The sequence below is a fragment of the Sardina pilchardus genome, chromosome 2 (assembly GCF_963854185.1).
Source record: "Sardina pilchardus chromosome 2, fSarPil1.1, whole genome shotgun sequence".
Classification (NCBI taxonomy): Eukaryota; Metazoa; Chordata; class Actinopteri; order Clupeiformes; family Clupeidae; genus Sardina; species Sardina pilchardus.
Window position 1 is genome coordinate 22852732 of NC_084995.1, and position 20283 is coordinate 22873014.

Consider the following 20283-nt stretch of genomic DNA (forward strand, 5'->3'; position numbering starts at 1 on the left):
TCTGAAGACTTTGGTCATTCTCTGAAAAAGCATTTAGGAAAGTCTTGCTCACAATGAAAATCAGATTATATTTACAGTAATTCATTCATATCTATGTTATCCATCTCTGCTAATACCATCTTTTCTCTTTTCTTGTATATGGTTGTGTGCTACAGCATATATTCACCATGAGTGCCCAGCAGAATCATCTGAGGAATATATCTGAGGATGAGTTTAACAAATTTCTGAAGATATATGGGTCCGATACAGTAAGAAGACACCAGACACAAGGCCTTACAATGCCTTAATTGATATCTGTGATTTGTTCATTGTATCAGCTTTCATCTTTGAGTGGCATCACTGATTTGACTTAACACGGACATAGCCAGTCACCACCTTCAATTTCAATTCAACTTCATTTTTGGTCGTTTACATAGTACCCTTAACACTGACATGGTCTCGGAGAGCTTTACAGTTAGCAAGGATGTACAGTAGGCACCTGGCCTGTTCACAAATCTGTCTGTTGTCTCTCTGCCCGTCAGGTCGTTATGCCGTTTCTAGAGTCCTACACGTTTGACGACCTGACCATAGCCGAGTTGGAGGGCAGCTCCAACTCCCTGTGGACCATCAGTCCCCCCAGTAGAAAGACTCTCATCCAGGTCCTGGGGATGACTGAAGATGAGTTTACCATCACCATAGACTGGTCTGTGCAAAGGTAAGCCCTGATCAGACACATGAGAAACAGTACGGGCTCAACGGACTGTTTTTGTCTCTCAGACACAGTTGATAGGGCAATGAAGATGAAGGTTAATGAAGGTTGGCCAGCAACACAGGTATGTATTGCCAAGTACACCAAATTTCAAGATCTTGAACACATTTAGCAAGCTGGCCTCCAAGGCTATCGCTTCATGCTATTTTGTAAGTGCATAGTCTAATCTCACTCAAAAGTACTTCAAAGGACTGGAGTTGCACTTTAAGTGGTTTTTGGCATTTGAATGTGTCAGTTGCAGTGCCCCCTGTTTGATGAATGTGGTAATAATGCAGTTTGTATAATTTAGACTACTATCATAACAACCAAGTTTATTGTGGATTGGTTAAGTATAAGTTTGTATTATCATCAACAAAATATTAATGGAGCGGGTAAAAATACTCCTTGACAAACACTATATGACACAGCTATGCCTAGGCACAGTAGCAGTCATGATAGTACATATGACGGAATGGGATGTTTGTATTCATTAAGGGTTTTGATTCTTTTCAACCAGGGACATAACGTTAGGGGCCAAGGCTGAGGTATCCAGTGGGAAATTTGTGACCAACCTGGAGGACAAGACCAGGATAGAGCTGGTCCAGCTGCTGAACGGCACACGGAAGGACTCTGTGTAAGTGTCATGGCTGCCGTGATTTCATTTCTTTGCAATAATCATCCTTTTTTTCTCAAAAAGGATATTCACTTTAAACTGGACTGAGCTGTTTTTTCACGGCATTGTTTAAGAAAGTTATTGATGTGTGAAAAGAATGATTCAGAGTCCATGTTATTGTTTGTCTCTAGGATAATCCCACATATTTTCCCACAATATTTAAGAGCTCCAAGTGATTCAAGTGCCAAACCTATCGAGCAGTTTTATAAGGGTAAGTCTGTGTGCCTCAGTCTGTATAACACATCCTCTTTAAATTATTCCCACTATAAAGTTACTCTACATTTATGACAAACAGTTATATTACTGTAACAGTCTGTTATATATTGTTTCTTTTGACTCTCTGTGTAATTTTGAGCCTCTTGTCTCCTATTTGATCTTCTTTATTGATTTAATCTCCACTCACCCTCCACTGCCATCCTCCTTTCCATTATCATGTGTGTCTTTTGAACAGATGAAAAATACATAAACATCACACTGAATCTGGGCAGGCCTGAATCAACATCAAACAAGGCCAAATCAGCAAATGAAACGAAAGTGATCCAAGAGTGGTGGATCGTCAACCAGACAAGGGCGGGTGACCTCCCGTCCACCTTCATGAAGCCGAATAAATCAGGACTGGAGCTGTATGTCTTTAGTGACAAGGTTAGCCCGCCTAGCTTGGGCTTTCTGGCTGGATATGGGTAAGTCAAATGAGCATGACCTTTGACCTGTACTTTTTCCACTTTGTACTTCACTTGACCTCCATACAGTAAACATCAACATTCAAATCATGGAACATGATTACATTTACAGTATACTGACAAACCCTCATGTGTTTTGTTTCATGACAGCCTATGCTCAGCAATAAGTCTATGATGACCTTCCTACCAGTCGGATAGTTTAAACCAATGTTTGCAGTAGTATTGTATGTCATGTCCCAGCCATTTATGCATTTAGTGATGCCTTTTCACATGACAACCTTCTCCTCCTCCTCTCACTTGTTCAGGATCATGGGCTTGTATGCCTCTGTGGTGCTCGTCATCGGGAAGTTTGTGCGCGAGTTCTTCAGTGGCATCCACCACACGATTATGTTCGAGGAGCTGCCCAACGTGGACCGCATCCTCAAGCTGTGCACCGACATCTTCCTGGTGCGTGAGACCGGCGAGCTGGACCTGGAGGAGGATATGTACGCCAAGCTCATCTTCCTCTACCGCTCCCCAGAGACTATGATCAAGTGGACCAGGGAGAAGACCCAATGAGGGTCTGGTAGTGCAACAAGGCTCACTGCAAGGGCCAGTTGTTTTTTTATAAACAATGATAACAGCAAGCACAAAAACAAGCACAAGGTGGATGAGCAAGTATGGCATTGACTTTCTGTCAGTGTATGATCGTGGGGTTGAAGTGGGTGTTAGGGTACAGATTTCTCCTTGGTTTGTGCCACAAAAGAAGTTGATGTGTTTACAGTGCACAGCATTACCCCAGCACGGTGGATCATCTCTCTTCCAGCTGCTGGGCTTTGAAGGGCTTCCTCCAGGATTGGAAACAGACTGCAGTCTGCTCCCCATACCATAGGTCCATTGCACTGACCTGATGTATGCTTGTTGGACATGCTTGGACCATTTTAAGCTGGTGGCGCATCGGGCCAATATGGATAAATACAAGACGTACTTTTCCAAAGAAATGTATTTATTCTCCCGTTTCTCCTGAATCCTGGAATATGAACAGAACATCCTGAGAGGATGGCTATGAGGATAGCCTCCTCTAAGTAATACGATATAAAACACACACATCTATACATATATATATATATATAAATATATGATCTTGCCTTATTTTGTTTGTACGATTGAAAAACAAAACAAAACTTGACGACGCATTAATTAGTTACAATATTTCTCAGGAAAAAACACTATTTACAACAGTCACATATCATTTCCATATGATGCTTTATGTGAATGTAAACTGGCTAAAAATGGCTTTTCATGTGTCAGCAGTCTCATGACACAGTGCAGAAAATGCTGTACCTCTATATGCTCACCCTTTGTTTACAGGTACTAGTGTTGTTGGACTGAGAGGCTTTTGTGTTGATGTAGAAATCTCTGTGATGAATTTATAATAATTACCAAAGTTTAATTGTAAAAGTTAAATATTTGGTATGGTAAATATGAGGGTACCTTTGTTGTGTCTACTTCTGTAATTATGATGTATTTGGGATAACTGCAATCTATGGACAATGAGGTGAACACTTAAACATGCATGGAGGACCCCGGTATGGACATACTTAAGCGCAAAGGGGGCAGCTTGCGTTGAAGCAGCGAAAGAGTGGTAGAATACGCTGGAAATTCTACCAGCTGTGACCAGGGAGAACCCAAGTTAATGGTCACATTTAAGTAAGCAAATATGACATGATGATGTGTTTATTCCCACTTATAACCATCAACTATTTTAAGAGTTAAGAGTAGAAAAACGAGGATAGAGAAGGTAAATAATTACGTTCCAAACAAAGCAAATATGCATTAGCAAAAGCATGATAACATGGTTTTTGACTTGAGACCTTTTTCATTACATGCAAATACTATGTAGAGGGGCGTAGCGATATGAAAATGAATGGAGTAATGAAGTTGAACCCATCTTCCTGTATCAGCTGTAGCATTGCATGTGTTGACTCATTTGCCATTACATTTTCTCTCTCAGACCTTCTTTTCTAATTCTACAATTCATCCTTCACTCCTAGAGATTTTTTGGCCAGCTGCATGATGTAACCCTGGAGCAACATCTACAAATAAAGACAGTCCTTTTTGTATGGCTAGTGTCTTCATTTGAAGTGGGATTGTTCGTTGTCAGTTGTGTGGTAATGTGTTCTTCCCAAATTCTCAGGGAAGCATTCTAATTCATTACTTTGGAGTATGGAACAGTATGGAACATTGTAAAAATGAAAACGCCTTATATGTGTCAAAAAAAATTAACCCATAAGTAAACAGACCATACTAGACCACGAATTGGGTTTTACATTTTATTTACATGTCTTAGTATGTGAGATGTGGCATTTTGACCGTATTTGACCAGCTGCCTACCAACTAGAGTGATAATTGACCAACAGTAATATCTAAACCTTTAGTCATGAATGTGAACGCTATCATTAATACCTTATCCTCCATTTTCCACAGTGAAAATATTTTACTTTAATTTGCTATAGGTTACTATGTCACTTGGAATGGAAGAAAAAACTGGGCTGACTGCATGTTGAAATTCCAAACAACATTAAATCTCCAAGACCTTCTACACATCACTGTTCATGTCTCTCACTGTTGCAAACATTTGGTCAAATAGTCACTTTGTTGCTCCGCCGGGCACTGCTCCGATAGATAGCACTCTTGACTAATGCACTTCTACATCAAAGACTGGAGACGTCAGGCAGCACCACAAGAGAAGAACACACACACACACACACACACACACACACACACACACACACATACATTAATGATGAAGCTTAGAGGAGCCAGGGCTCTGGACCACATTAAAAATATATCAGCACATTAGGACCACCGCTGGACCTTCTCCTGCATAAACACCCAGGCAAGGGCTGTCCACTCCCGTCCACACAGGCAATTACGTGATGTGCAGAGTATACACTACTACGCAGGAGAGAGGAGTGGTATGGAGAGGTTAACGAACCAGTTTGGACCGCACAGAGACACAGCAACACAGCTTTCAACACAGCCAACAATGTGTCATTGTCACTGATCACTGCAAAAAACACTGGTAAAGTATATGGATTAAGTAATACAGCGGTCTCCCTTGTAATCAAGCAGCATCACCGCTGGAGTCTAGGCTTTCTGTTCTGAAAACAAGCTGCAAAACAAAAGCCAGGGTTACCTAGCAAGTACGCCCAAATCACTATGTATTCAATGCTATTAGGACAACAAGAAACCATTTGATAGATGCTGCTTTATTTTTATTTTTATTTCTTAAGCTCCCTCCTCTTCATAGTAGAATAATCACCAGGGGCGACATGTTGGACAGTCCATGGTGACTGCACTGATATAGTCCTGTCACTAAGCTCTTAGCCACCAGGGGGCACCGATGACGTATACAGAGATTTCCTGAGGTAGACGAATGTCACCATCGTCTACAGCTCTTGCGACCTACAGGTGTTTGTGATCGCGCACCCTGTGTCATAATCAAACACACGATATGCTTACTAAAGACCTGGGCAGATACAGATATACAAATGTACAGGTGGCAGCCACTGACAATGGTGTAACTCACTAAATCATTTATGATACTACATTGTGTATATATACATCTAGTCTGTGACACTGTACACTGCAATAGATCATTAATCTGGACTACATTTGGGATAACACTGTAACCATACCTTTCATACGTAACGATTTAGTTAAAAATAAATATCACTTTAAGTACACCCAAATACAGTTAGCATAGCTTAAATAAATAACACAATTACAATTCTGATACAGCACAACATAAGACTGATTGCACTTTTTTTCCTGATAAAAAAAATGTATTGCTACACACGATTGAAACGTTACATAAATAATTGACACACACACATACACACACACTCACTCACACACATTGATTTCAGCAAAACCTGCTGTACCTCTTAACAAATACTCTTGAGGCTTAAACATCTAGCAGTGTAGGAGTTCATAGTGCTGTTTTGTATAACTAATTTGTCCCTTTTCCAGTTCCTCCTAGTTATAGAGAATTGATAGAGGTGAGCGGGTGACTTCGGTAGCTGATATGGAATTACACAAATGCAGGATAAAACTGAACACACGTGAACAGACAGACAGGCAGGCACATACACATACATACACACACACACACACACACACACACACACACACACACACACACACACACACACACACACACACACACACACACACACACACACACACACACACACACACACACACACACACACACACACACACTTGTTGCATCCAATAGCTAACACAGGCCTCCTTCTTCATAGTCATCATCATCTGCTGCTGCAGCAGCTGGTCCTCCGGCGCCCCCCTGTGGTGCTGCGGTCTTCTTCTTCTTGCCACCGCCTCCTCCAGGTACCTTTAGACTGACAGCCAGTTTGGCGTACTGCAGCGCCACACAGCAATCACACACACACACACACACACACACACACACACACACACACGAGAGGGGAAAGGGTATATTTCAGCCTGCTCACAACTAACGTAGTCACATTTATGTCTGTTTCCATTGAACTACCTGTTCAATCTTCACATCATTGAGTCACTTGTGCACATCAAAACAGCAGTTTCTCAAGGACTTGTCATTCTGATGGCAGTGACATCGACACCGATATTTAGTTTTGAGAGATGAACTAAGGATTTTGAGAAGAAACTGTTTTTTGCTAGCCTGGGTGTTCCCATATGCCTTGCACAGAATTTCATTCACGCTGCTAATTTTTAGATAGAGATAGGGGACCAATCACAGAACAGGGGGGAAAGCAAGACAATGGTGAGCTATGCACAGACACATTTGATAGACATCTGTGGCGCCAAATGAACGGATCTGGGCATTTTTTTCAAATACGAGAAAATGAACGTTTGGTTGCCAGACCACTTCTCATTTGAGAAGTGGTAGGCGCTAGCCAGGCTAGGTTTTTGCAGGTAATCCCTGGTGTATTGCTATTTTTACAAATTGTTTTGAGAAATGCATAGTGTTTTGTAAATGGATGATTCGAGAAATGTACCAAAGCAACAGAGGAAAATTAACAATGTTTTCTAAACAACAGCCATTAACTCACCATTCCAGGACCACGGCCAGCTACCTAGCCAAACATGCTCTTAACGTTACAAATATGGCAAACATCATATCAACTGTCCATTTCTACTCCTAATGATAACCAACAGCATGCTCCATATACTCACGTCGTTATCCATGTACTTGAGCAGAGGGCTGTTGCACACACGATACACCTGGTCTTCATCCTGCTCGTCATATCCCTGTAGAAGGGTCTCCATGGCTACGCAGTCCTCACTGGTGTTGTACCCCGGGAGACTACAGGAGGACAGTGGCAGAAACAAATCGAACATGTCAACGTGAAAGGCCGTTTCAGCCAGGCTGAACTTTTTGTGCTGCTGATGCTTGGAAATCAGTGGAGATTGAGGTACCTGTAACTTTCTCTGACGCACTTGTCAGCAGCCACAAAGTCCGCTCTGTGAAGATGAATCAACACCTGCGCAGTTGTTTTCTACGAAGACAAAAAGGAGCGATACCAAAATACAAAATTAGAGCATGTAAGGGTTCTGGGTGAGAAAAAAAAGAAAATAGTGAGATACATTGGAAAGTTCAATCAAATCAGTACCTTGAAACAAGTGGGGTAATTTTCTATGTCTCTGTACATGTTCTTCTCTTTCTGGAGGGAGACAGCTGCATCATCAAGCCTGCATGGAGAGAGAAAAGAGAGACAGTTTTATGGGTCTAGTTCTCTGTACATCTCAATGCACAATGACATAGGACTGTCAATCTCAAAATAAAGCGATTCTTTGTTTTTATTATTGATCTAAAGATCAACAGCCTCATGGTTTTTAGCTGTTCTCTCTTCTAAGGCGTCAAGGCTCTTCTAAGACCTTGAAGGTAGAGCTTACTTGCGAAGGCGGACCAGCAGCCTTGAAGCTTTCCCCAGCATCTCTGAAGCCTGTCTCAATCGATCTTCAGTCTAAACACGGACATGGACAGACAGACGGAGACACAGACACACACACACACAAATTATAGAATGCAACCAAAGAACAAACTATCTACTACTACTACTACTACTAAATATCTGCCTTAAAAGCATAATTGCTATCCATTTACAATTATGTTTTTTTTTCTGTACCTCAAACACATATGCTGCTTTCTGATAAAGATCCACAGCCTTCTCCAGATCCATTGGTTCCATGAGTCTAAATAAAAACACAGATCACAAACCAGTTTGGAAATATGCTGACAACATTCGCCAGATTATCTGCCGGTCTTCTCTCTCTAAAACAAAGCTATGGACAAAGACCATTCGGGGTACAGGTGAGCAGGGATTGAGTTTAAACGAATCTGGCGCCTGCTTATAATTGAGCCTAATTGTGCAAAAAAGAGAGCCCTTACTTTCCCGCTCTGTCCAGTGCAATGCCAGCGGTCCCAGCTGTGCCGTTCTCCACGTACATGACGCAGGCTTTCTCTATCAGCTGGATGGCCTCTGGCATGCGCTTCATATCCTGTACACAGCAAACAAACGGGCCACGGTCACCTCATAAACGTCATGGTGGCAGGTGTGGCTTACACTTAAACAAGCAGGACTGACAAAAAAAACCTCACGACAATAAAAAGCACTGTTTAGGTTCTGTGAATGGACACTCTCACACAAAGAGAAAGACAGACACGGGCACACGCAGACAGTCAGACAGGCAGACAGACAGACAGACACATGTTTGGAAGGAGTGGATTACAGTGCTTTCTGCCTCCTATCAAGGTGAACAGGGCTATAATACCAATATTATCAGAACACTGACTTGATTTAAGAATGATAACTTTCAATATGCAACATACCTTCAGCATCATGCCCGCTTGTTCATACGCTCTAAGGGACAGATCACACAGTTTTACAATAAGCATTGAATGTTTATCAAATGTTATCAATTCTAAAACATTATTTTAGATATTTTAAAACCACTAACTTACTTGGCGGCGTGGAAAAGCCTGTGAAACTTGGTCAAGTGCAAATAAAGGTGGATTTTAGATTGACAATGTTCTAAAAATAGAATAACCTGGGATAGTCTAATAATCTCAATGTGTCAACCCTTCATTATACAAATTGGTGAAGTCTCAGTAGCACACAGATCAGTTTGAATGCATGTTTGCACATATACTTTTTCCCAAATGTTTTTGTCCAAAGTGACAAACGCCAACATAGATCATGTGCACATCTTCCATCATTATGTGTGTGCCTTGGAAATCACTTTGATGTCAGCTTCACATTGGAACAGAGGAAAACCTATTTAAAATGGGACAGTCTGTGAACTACAAATGCAACTCATCCAAGGAACAATGACGCACACAGTCAGTAATAAGCAACAGCAATCTGTTACTTGACTATTCAAATGTAGCCTAATTGTTTGTTTATGAGAAGTTGACCATCGTACCAGTCTTGGCAGATGCTCAGAGTTTCTGTCTGCACCAAAAAAAGGATACGCTTTGTTTTCTGTGTGGTACTCTGCTTCCTTCAGATACGCATCCTTGGCTTGTTCAAACTGTTTAGCATTTTTGAAAGCCACAGCTGTGGGAAGAGACATGGGGGGAAAGAGGTAAGAGAGAAGTGCCACCATCTCATAGGTGACCAAATTTAAACACACAACACAGGCTGTTGCAATCATGTTGTAAACACAAATGGTGAGAGCCGTATGAGATGCCCCAGGCTTGTGCAGTCACACAAGTTATCAAGGGTCAAAGTGTCACTCATCATAAAGACTTACAAGTGCCGTATACCTTTGAACACATGTCAGCTTTGCAATGAGTGTAAGGCTATTGCTGAGAACATTTTGCATACCTGCTTTTGAATATTCTGTGGCAGCACTATCAAAGTCTGGCTTCCACTTGGTCATGCTCGTCTTCAGGCTGCAAAGGTAAAAAATATGTTTTTAAAAATCTTTTTAAAATATGCTCCACCATTGAGGTTTCGTGCAAATAGCCTACAGAATAAATAATGTTCCTCCTAATATGGTCATCCATCACCATTGGCATAATATGGTCATTCACCATTGCCATGATATTGCCTACCGTAAACTGTCAGATCTAACGTTAAAAGGAGATATAGGGGTTGGAACAGTAACAGAATGAATCTATTTCTAATTGAATCTGAAGCAGGCAGCCCTCTGAATAGGGCAATAAAATATAGCGGACCCCAAAGTAGTTTTACTGCCTGTTTCACAAAATCATCGACGTAGCTTATGCATCATAGCCAGCCTGACATCTCTTCTGCCGCAACCATTATATATCCTGAAATAGACTCAATGCCATCACCCAATTTTAGTCTGTTAACTCATATTTTGATATGGACGCATCCTGATACGAGACTCGTTAGATAACGAAATGCGGACCAATTTGCACAACATGTTCTGATGACAGTTCCTTTCAGCGTGCAGTGACCCTTGAGTGAGCTAGCTTTGCGTCGGCTAACGGACATCGGCTACATTGTAACAGGACGAATAACATTCGAGTGATGCACTGATTTGACTCACCATTTCTCTGCTTTAGCGATGTGCTCATGGGCTTCGTTGATTTTCTGTGCAGCCATATTCGGATGACAGCCACAGGATCGGGTCTTATGGCTATGGATGTGCGTACAGCAATAACAAACAGAATACCGTGGAGTAGACGGCGCGTAGATTATCCTCTTTAAGACCTCAACGTCACTGTAGGATAGCGCTTCTACGGTAGCCCGAATGGGATGCTACGATGGCTCAAAGGCACCTGTCTCTGGCGTCGTGCTGTTACATAACATTTCAGGCTTTTTAACGCACGTAAACATATAGGCCTACGTCGTTTCCAAATAATCAAGCTATAAGAAGAAAGCGTCTGTGACTCGTTTGGGAGGATATACATTAAAGCTTATTAAATAAAGTGCCTTATTATGACATTATTGAGCGGTGAACTTCAACCTCTGCATTTGACCTATCTAGCAGCAATGACAAAGAGAGACACACTACAATGTTCTTCTAATGCAGACACTTAGTGAAATGTAAAAACATTACCAAATAAAGCAGATTCTCTTGACATGGTTATACTTATCTACACAGTTTGACAAACCTCTATAGCCTAGTCATCTCTACTCCCACTAACAAATAAGCATTCATCTCACAAGTAGCCAACATAAAAAAAATACATCTTTATTCACCGGTTTGGTGTAACATAGATTACAGTGAATGAGCAATTTCATTAAATAACTGACAAGGTAATTTGTGCTGGAACACACACGAAAGAAAACAAGCACAAAACATAGAAATGTCTGTCTAGCCACCACACATTTCTCACACAAATAAAATACTTCAGTAGAATTCTTCATCTGAATCCTCTGTCAGGTCTATAACTTCTCCTTCAGGAAAGCTGGACGATGAGGACACACCTGTAGTAGAACAAAAATATGATCCAAAGCTTAGAGTCTCATTAATAACAACACTAGCTTACAACTGTAGTTTGGCCCAAAGGAGACAGACAAATATTGACGAGTAAAGAAACATACTAAGTTGAGTTTACATAACAGAGCCTTACTAAGGTCGGTGAGAGGGCTTCGGTGTCCATTGCTATGTTGATTTTTCCCAGAGCTCCAAGAACCATCCTCCAAGAACTCAATCTCATCCACGGACTCCTCCGCAGTCTCCAGGATTGATGACAGCAAGCTGCATGACAAAAGAAAGTGTGTTTGGACATTAATTGCACCGACAGGCAGCTGATCATGTGTGAGGGAAATATCAGCATCACATTCTAAGAGAACCTCCTGTTTTGTCACTCCAGTAGGCTATACTAATTCCACATTTGCTCCAATGAATCAGTAGCTACATAAAAAACTAATCTTTAAACACATTTTTATAGTAAAGGTGGACATCCTTAGCTTGGCTGTGTGCGACAGACAGTGAAGCAATAGGATTCCTGTGCTTCTCATTCACTAGGTATGCTCACCAGTCAGAAGTCTTGACCTTCAAATACTTCCATATTTCCCCATAATCCCTACTAAGGAGTATAACCAGCAGTGAGATTAACCTCACCTGGTACAAACAACTCTTGGCCAATCTTTTCAGAGGCATGGCAAACACATCCATCTTGTGAACTAATGTTTAAAATGCAGTTGTTTACTCAATTCCGAATAAGATAACATATCTGTCCATGTCATTTAATTCTGTCACCCTCTGTCCCAACTGTACTCTTCTGTCTGTCATTGTATAAAGCCCGCCCCATGCCAGACAAGTAGCTGTTACTGGTTCCTGGGTTTTCGGTGAGTCGGAAATGGGCTTGAACGAGAAGGTGACCAGACAGATCTGCATAACAAATCCCAAAGTGCTTTCATATTCGTATGGGGGTCACTCTCATCTAAAGTCAACTGATCATGCCTCTCTAGATGTTATTTTTAATATACATATGATTTTGAATAACTTCTAGCATGTTTGCCAACTTTTTAAAAAAGAATGCCATGAAAATAGAGCACCCCCCAAAAGACAAACCATGAAATCTATTGTTTTTGACCTTTTGACCTTCAAATTTGACCTTAAAGGGATATTCCGCCATTTTTGGAAATACGCTCATTTTCCACCTCCCCTCGAGCAAAACAATCGATATTTACCTTGTTCCCGTTCATCCAGCCATTCTGTGAGTCTGGCGATACAACTTTTAGCTTCAGCCTAGCATAGATCATTGAATCGGATTAGACCATTAGCTTCTCGCCTGCTAGCTTCATGTTTAAAAGTGACTAAGATTTCTGGTAATTTTCCCATTTAAAACGTGTCTCCTCTCAAGTTAAAAAGTGCAGTAAGACCAACTGAAAATGAAACCTGCCGTTTTTCTAGGCTGATTTGACATGGAACTACACTTTCATCTGGCGTAATAATCAAGGCAACTTGCAGACTACTGGCACTACTACTGCTTGTTGTCTATGGGGACTATTTTCAGGTGCTGCGTACGATATTACTGCGCCTATGGTACGTTTGCAAGTTGCCTTGATTATTACGCCAGATGAGAGTGTAGTTCCATGTCAAATCAGCCTAGAAAAACGCCAGGTTTCATTTTCAGTTGGTCTTATTGCACTTTCTAACTTGAGAGGAGACACATTTTAAATGGGAAAATTACCAGAAATCTTTGTCACTTTTAAACATGAAGCTAGCAGGCGAGAAGCTAATGGTCTAATCCGATTCAATGATCTATGCTAGGCTGAAGCTAAAAGTTGTATCGCCAGACTCACAGAATGGCTGGATGAACGGGAACAAGGTAAATATCGATTGTTTTGCTCGAGGGAAGGTGGAAAATTAGCGTATTTCCAAAAATGGCGGAATATCCCTTTAAATTATAAATATGATTTTGGCAACCGCTGGATTCTGGAACCTCAGACCCTTCTAATAACTTCTAGCATGGTTGCCAACTTTTAAAAAAGAATGCCATGAAAATAGAGCCCCCCAAAAAGACAAACCATAAAATCTATTGTTTTTTGACTAGTTGACCTTCAAATTTGACCTTAAATAATGAATATGATTTTGGCAACCACTGGATTCTGGAACCTCAGAGCCCTCTAATCACTTCTAGCATGGTTGCCAACTTTTAACAAAGAAATGCCATCAAAAGTGTTTTTAAGCACATTTCCTGGTGTTGGCCTGCCAACTATTTCTCGATAAAACAAAAACGCTACAAAATACTCGGTTGCTTAGCACCGAGTCAATGAATAAGCAAATATTGGCTCTTATTGGGTGGTTTCTGTAGCACGGTAGCCATATGTAGCGCATGTTACGGATTCAAAGAAGGTCCCATAATTTGAGGGGGGTAAAGTGAAAGCCTCTTGATTTCAAAACCTGTGCCTACGCAACGGATAACTCCAGCACACTTAACATTGTGCACCCAAAAGTCTTCAACCGTCACTGTACCCGTCAATGCTAAGATGGCTGAAGGGCGTGTGCCGGTCACACACAGGGCACGCCCAGGTAGGCTTCTGGCGGTTCATCTCCAGGTAGGTGAGGGCATCAAAGCACTGGAGGTGGGCACAAGTCAAGCCCCTGCATGGCACCCTCAGACGTGCCTTCATCAGCTGAGATGGAGCACAACAGACAAGTGAGAAACCCACAAAGATGGCACATCATGCCAAAATAAATATTCTGCTTTCATCTATCTTTTCCAGCATTCTAACATTCCCTGCTAATACCATCGTATCGCATCATCATAATCATTCTTCTTGACCATATGTTTTTTTTTCTAATATTGCAATACTGACAACAGTGATGTTTTTGCATAGCTTTTATGCCCTTTGCACATTGTTCCATGTGCAAACTTGAACATTTTACATTTTTGCAGAGCTGTGAGTACAATTGAGCTTTTTAATTAAATGTAATTATTAAGATATGACAATATGATGCGTTCACTTAGTAAAATATTATTAAATAATTAATAGTTATACAAAGAGCAGACTCTTACTGGGCACAGCAAAGATACTCGAAGACCAGTGGTGGCAACCTCACTGTCCCGGCCAGTGAGCATCTTTTCACAAACTAGGATGCAAACATAAGAACATGCGTGTACACAATAGTAAGTATACGCTACCATCTGTGTACAGTTATTCAGCATCATAAAGGCTGTGGTACTCACTGCGGGTGCGGCAGTTGTTAACACTCTCCACTGAGCTCTCCCTGAGCTGAGCCACCAGCTCCTCCACACTCAAGATTCTCACCAGATAGACAGCAATGGAGTAGGACTGGACCGCACACACACATACACACAAACACACACACACACACAAGCAATAGTAAAGGTACACTATGCAAGATTTTCACATTTGTGTTTCGCATTGTGTATAGGGGGATAAGCCTCGAGGAGTTTTGCTATTTACAATTGCAGACTAACATTTAAATACATCGAAACTCTACTCTAGAGGGAGCTCTTCAGTCACCAAAAATGGCTAAACCTGCATAGTGTTGCTCACCACACACAGTTGATAAATGATGAGGAGCAAAATGGACGTGCCAACAACTGGCCACTCAATTATATATGGTTCCCAGCATGAGTGGGATCACACGGCTCAGCTCTGGAGCTTGGTTGTTCAGCGTAAACTCCACATGAACTTTTATGAACATGACAGAACATAACAACATGAGCATCAGATCAGAGTCATCTCCTACGTAAAAAGCATAAATAAATTGGCTGTGTCCAAGAAGGCAATTCATCACAGGTGTGTACAATGGCCCACATCGTAGTTATTTACAGCTAGCCACTTGCTACAGTGTTACGGTACATCTTAAATGAGGATCCCACTGCAATCACCTATTGATGGTGCGCTTAAAGACAAGGCTGAATCAATAATCCATTACAGATGACCACACACTTCTCATAGCCGATTATCAATCACAGTCTGTTGAGGGAGGTGAGCAGCACCATGAGTATGTTCACAGTCATGGTGACAACAGAGTGAGCCTAAAACACATACAGTACTAATAGAGGTGTGTGCTGAATGAGGCCTTAAAGATGCTGTGCATGATGGTAATACTAGATACAAAGTATAAAAAAGTGGCTCAGTTGTTCCTGAACTATTGAAAGTTGTTCTCAAATCCCTGTGCACAATCACGCACGCACACACTCACTTGCGTGCACACTCACTCACACACTCACTCGCTCACACACAATTATGATTTTATTTGTTAATTTATTTAGTCATTCATTCAAATAAAAAAAAGACTGATTTGAGGATCTTTCATACCTTTAAAGTATTATACCAGAGTATGTATCCTACATGACCGGCTTTGTTTAAGTCCAGATGTGGTGTGAGGTTGACGGGAGGACAAGGTCGCTTAGGCTCCTCCCCTAGTTTTGTGCCTTGGATCTGAGAGGGCATTGTAGAAATTAAAAAACATGTACAGCATCATCAAAAAGGGCATCGCAATTAATCATCAATTATGACTTCCAACGATTAGGACAACAGCGTAATTGAAATATAACAATCACTTTGCTCTTTTTTTCTTCAGTTATAAATTCAGTGCACCCCTTTGATTAACTGTTTGGTTTTCCAGTTGAATTAATTTCTTTAAAGTTGAGAAAGGAGGTGGTGTTTCCAAAAACATTGGAAAAACCATGTTAAATGACCATAATGTCAGTGTTCACCAAACTAATCATGATAACGGTGTTTTCCACAGCATCAACAAATACCTTGTCCATACATAAGGCTACAGTAGATGTTGCCAGTTGTATTTAGGATTTTTTCTATGAAAGGCTTTTACATTACCGATCATACATGAAAGGTGAAACCAAATAATTCCCAGGTGCACTCAGCAATACTAGTAGATTCCAACAGCCAAAAGAATAACTCTTCACTATTCTTACCCCATGCCTAGAGGATGTTACTATGTTGCCCCAAAAAATAAATAATCAAAAACATGACAGGAATTTAGTAGTTTAGTCTTCTGTAAATGGATTTGTGCCTGGAGAGAACCCACTTCCTCATTTCAAGGCATGGAAGAAAACAACTGCATATATGACAAGAATTCCGGCACATGTAGGCTACAAAATATGCCTGGATTAGTATTTTTACCCTACCTTGGTTTGTGCTAAGGGGGAAAAAAAGTGACAGTAATGAATTAGTTAGTGGTAAAGCACCTTAATGGCTGGGGGGCTGGAGATGTGATTCAGGGTGATCATAAGGTTTGAAGGATACTGGTCATCCTCCACTCCAACACTCTCTGTGTAGCACGTCCTGTCAGACAACATCCTCACATTTATGTCATCCTCAAAGTCTTATATTATGAGGGGGAAAAAACATGATCAGACATCATAATTTGTATGATAATAACTAGTTGAAATTAAGAATATGAAGGGAAAAAAAATAAATGTGTGGTTAATATAGGAATTATTCGAGGATGTCACAGTGAAAACTTTTGAAAAGGATTTTAAGATGAAAGATTTTTGAAGATGTCTTCACAAAAAGGTGTACACTAGTGGTCGACAAAAATATGGGAGGGGTTATTTAAATGATAAATTAAATGTCTAAATGTTTATAGACAATGTTCTTAATAGGCTACTCATCGATGCCTACCTGATTACTACCTGAACTTCTTCTCCAGAGGAACGCTGTCTGTGGAGGGGGGAAAACACATCTATTAGTATGTATCATAGAGGCCCATTACATAGGGCAGGTCTTTGAAGAGGCCTATTCTTAGAAGACTCCAATGTGTCCAAGAAAATATGGGTTTCAACCAACTCACTTGATCAGTTGCTTGCGTTGCTCTTCACTTAAAATGAATGTAAAGTATTGCATCTGCAAGGTCAACAGCCGTACATTCGCTACAAGAAAATAGGCAATATACAGTAGGGTTTACTTAATTTCTACGCAATAATTTTCAACACAAAGTCTAATATACTGACTACGACTAATATAAAGGAGTGACCCAAGAAACATAGCATCAGCCGAGTGTGACTCATACCACAATGGCTGCCTTCTGTTCACAAGGTAGGCAACAATACTTTAGGCTACTCATGAGTATGAATACTTTGCTTACATGCCTAGGCTACTGCTGCTTCACATTAATCCAGTGAAAACTACAATGTCCTTAACTAAAATACTCGTAGCAGAAATGTGTGTTAAAAACAGTCACCGTACAAGGCCTTAAAGCTTGAAGGTCGATGAGTGTGTCCAAGGTTTCATGGAATGGGTATGCCATTAGTTTGATATCAGATTCCCGGGAAGAGAGAGTTTTGATATTGTTGCCCATGTTCAAGTTGCAGGTTGACACAGCTTGTGGCTGACAACGAGAGTTGTATATATGATTTATTTTTGTAATCAGTTCTTGACTGCTTTCATTTTCAATGAGGTGAATGGCGCGACGAGTTAGATCTTTCTTCAAGCCTTTCCTGTCCTTGCCTAGGGCCATGAAGAGGGCACGGAGGTCGACCACTCGAAAACTCTTCACCATGCTCTATGTGGGGGGGGAAAGAGTTAGAGAGATTATCCACGTTTTAAAATAACCCCATTTCAAATGCGCAGGAGACATTCATTTTCATGTAGGCCTTTCAGTCATACTTGCCATCGCATCCATTGTCGACCAAAGCACCCGCGTGACACCGATAGCATCAAGTGCAACGTCATGCGCATTATATAAACTAGCATTGGCTATTTACCGTTCATATTAGGTTAAATTGAATTTGTAGTGGCCTATTCCTCGTTTTATCTTGGCTTACATTAGCCTACTTGTACAAATGAAACAAACTGAAGTGTTGTGATATTGTCTAATGTTATACTTAATTGAATGTCAATGCATTCAGATCATATTAATTTCAGACACTTACCTGTTTAAGTACCTTTGTAATCAATTCAGTAATCAATTAACTTTTTTATGTAGACTCATCAACATCACTGCATAATGTAAAACATGCTCTGGGCTAACAGGCCAGTGACGCTAGTCCAACACAATTATGATAAATATTAGAATTACAGTACATTTGTTTCACCAGCAGTGGGCACTGTTACCCTGTAACAGGACAACAGTAGGCTAGTATCTCATGGCCTCTCAGACCAGAGGTGTTTCCATGGAGATGACCGTCCAGTCAGTGTAGGCCTGAGCCAGTTGACCTTTTATGGTGGCCTTTGACCCACTGGTCAGCATAATGGTCAGGAGGTCAGCAGTGGCCAGAGGGCTGTGAAAGCACTCCACTGATTGGCTACCATTCACCCACATCTAGATAATTAGAACATTGACCCATATTCCTAATGCATATGATATGCATAACATTGCGCTGTATATTTCACCCCTCCTAAAACACTTCCAGTAAAGGTTATGTTTGTCCCTCATGTCGTTAATTAGCTCTAGGCCATTCTTATATTGAAAAGAGGATGGGTAGTCAAAGAAATCTCATATATTTGATATAGAGTGGTTGTTAGATTGAGACATTACTTTTCACTCTCTAATTTGAAGAGTTGAGTGCATCCACTGCAGGCAACAGTCTATGTGATTTTCATTGTTCGGGATGCACATGGAGTTTGGAGGACTTGAGGGATTAGGTATGGCTTTTTCCACTCCAGGTATTTGATATACTAGTGCCTGTGCAATTATCCACAATTGTGTGCTTTTATTCACCAGTGGCATTACATGTTAAATGGAAACATATAAGAATTGTCCGCAGAACTGTACAGTGTTGATTTGAATATGAAGCCTGAACAGCGTACCAGCCCTCCACAGCAAACAAACGGCTGTGGCCAGGCCTTCGCGTGGATTTAAAGCCAGCACCTCATCTCTCTCTCTCTCTCTCTCTCTCTCTCTCTCTCTCTCTCTCTCTCTCTCTCTCTCTCTCTCTCTCTCTCTCTCTCTCTCTCTCTCTCTCTCTCCTGAGGCGCTTGGGCTGGTCACATGATCGGCAGCCCTCCTCCTTCCTATAACTCAGGCGTCTGAGCAGATGGCTTGTCAATATCAATATATTAATTTAAAGGCAGCCGCGCGATCAGCGCAGTACTGCGTTAGAGTCCTGTGAGAGAGGGGGAAGGTGTGTGGTGATGGAGGAGGAGATGAGGGAGAGAGGGGAGGGGGGCAAGGGCAATGGAAGGAGAAAAGATGGAGAGATGATGGAGGGTAAGAGAAGATGGTGGGAAGGTGTGGACATTTCTGAGGCAGGTCTCAAAATTCTGGTTTGAGCTGTAGACATGAGCTAGTGAAAGAAAATGACAAAATGATGTTGTTATATTTTTGTAATACAGAACTCACATAACTACAGCTTTATCTTTTTATCGAAGCAGCACCTCGTGTAACAGAGGTCCTGGTCTGTTGGCTCCGAGCAGAGACGCAGAGACACTCCACATGAACAATTTATGATTTCTGCAGTGATTTCTGCTCCCTTTAAGATGTATTGAGCTGACCTGAGTTACGAGCAGGTGCAGTGTTATTTCTTGATTTAGTTAGTTAGTTGAAGGAGAAGGTGAAGTGGAAGGGGTTGTGCTTCCATGAACTCTCGTATTTCCATCGCAGAGGGGGCCTCGGATCATAACGCCTCCTCTCTTTACTATTACATAACCAGTTCCGTCTTTGGAGGATTTTAACCCAACCCTGGCAACCTTCTGACCCTTGACCTTTGACCCTTCAATTAGCGCCATCACAGCTCCTCCAGAGGGGGGAGAAAATGTGATTGAAAATAAATAAATACAAAA

The 20283-nt window shown here is 41.2% G+C and overlaps 3 protein-coding genes across 4 annotated transcripts in view; 1 reads left to right on the forward strand and 2 right to left on the reverse strand.

Moving 5' to 3' along the window:
• LOC134098617 (piezo-type mechanosensitive ion channel component 2) overlaps positions 1 to 4168 on the forward strand; it is a 77277-nt gene extending 73109 nt beyond the window's left edge. Inside the window, exons 48-53 of the mRNA XM_062551660.1 lie at positions 156 to 248; positions 522 to 694; positions 1245 to 1361; positions 1532 to 1611; positions 1852 to 2080; positions 2386 to 4168. Of these exons, the coding sequence (XP_062407644.1) occupies positions 156 to 248; positions 522 to 694; positions 1245 to 1361; positions 1532 to 1611; positions 1852 to 2080; positions 2386 to 2638 (945 nt within the window). The 3' untranslated portion in view covers positions 2639 to 4168. The remainder of the gene's footprint in view (positions 1 to 155; positions 249 to 521; positions 695 to 1244; positions 1362 to 1531; positions 1612 to 1851; positions 2081 to 2385) is intronic.
• Positions 4169 to 4440: 272 nt separating this feature from the next.
• On the reverse strand, positions 4441 to 10793 carry napgb (N-ethylmaleimide-sensitive factor attachment protein, gamma b). The gene is made up of 12 exons (XM_062555317.1): positions 10652 to 10793; positions 9961 to 10028; positions 9606 to 9690; positions 9096 to 9113; positions 8964 to 8994; positions 8523 to 8632; positions 8260 to 8326; positions 8027 to 8097; positions 7744 to 7822; positions 7550 to 7629; positions 7307 to 7436; positions 4441 to 6506 (listed from the first exon to the last, which is right to left on the reverse strand). Exons 1-12 carry the CDS (start codon positions 10705 to 10707, stop codon positions 6363 to 6365), a joined length of 939 nt encoding a protein of 312 aa, XP_062411301.1. The 5' UTR covers positions 10708 to 10793; the 3' UTR covers positions 4441 to 6362.
• A 485-nt stretch (positions 10794 to 11278) lies between these two features.
• On the reverse strand, positions 11279 to 18552 carry pias4b (protein inhibitor of activated STAT, 4b). Of its 2 annotated transcripts, none has more exons than XM_062555332.1 (11): positions 18435 to 18552; positions 17749 to 18064; positions 17354 to 17432; positions 17185 to 17223; positions 16749 to 16845; positions 15856 to 15978; positions 14751 to 14856; positions 14580 to 14653; positions 14036 to 14196; positions 11682 to 11809; positions 11279 to 11535 (listed from the first exon to the last, which is right to left on the reverse strand). In XM_062555332.1, the coding sequence occupies exons 2-11, from the start codon at positions 18059 to 18061 to the stop codon at positions 11459 to 11461; spliced, it is 1197 nt and encodes a 398-aa protein (XP_062411316.1). In that variant the 5' UTR covers positions 18062 to 18064; positions 18435 to 18552; the 3' UTR covers positions 11279 to 11458. The 2 variants fall into 2 exon arrangements, with proteins under 2 accessions (XP_062411316.1, XP_062411310.1); XM_062555326.1 differs by lacking the exon at positions 18435 to 18552 and adding an exon at positions 18173 to 18217.
• Between the last annotated feature and the right edge of the window lie 1731 nt (positions 18553 to 20283).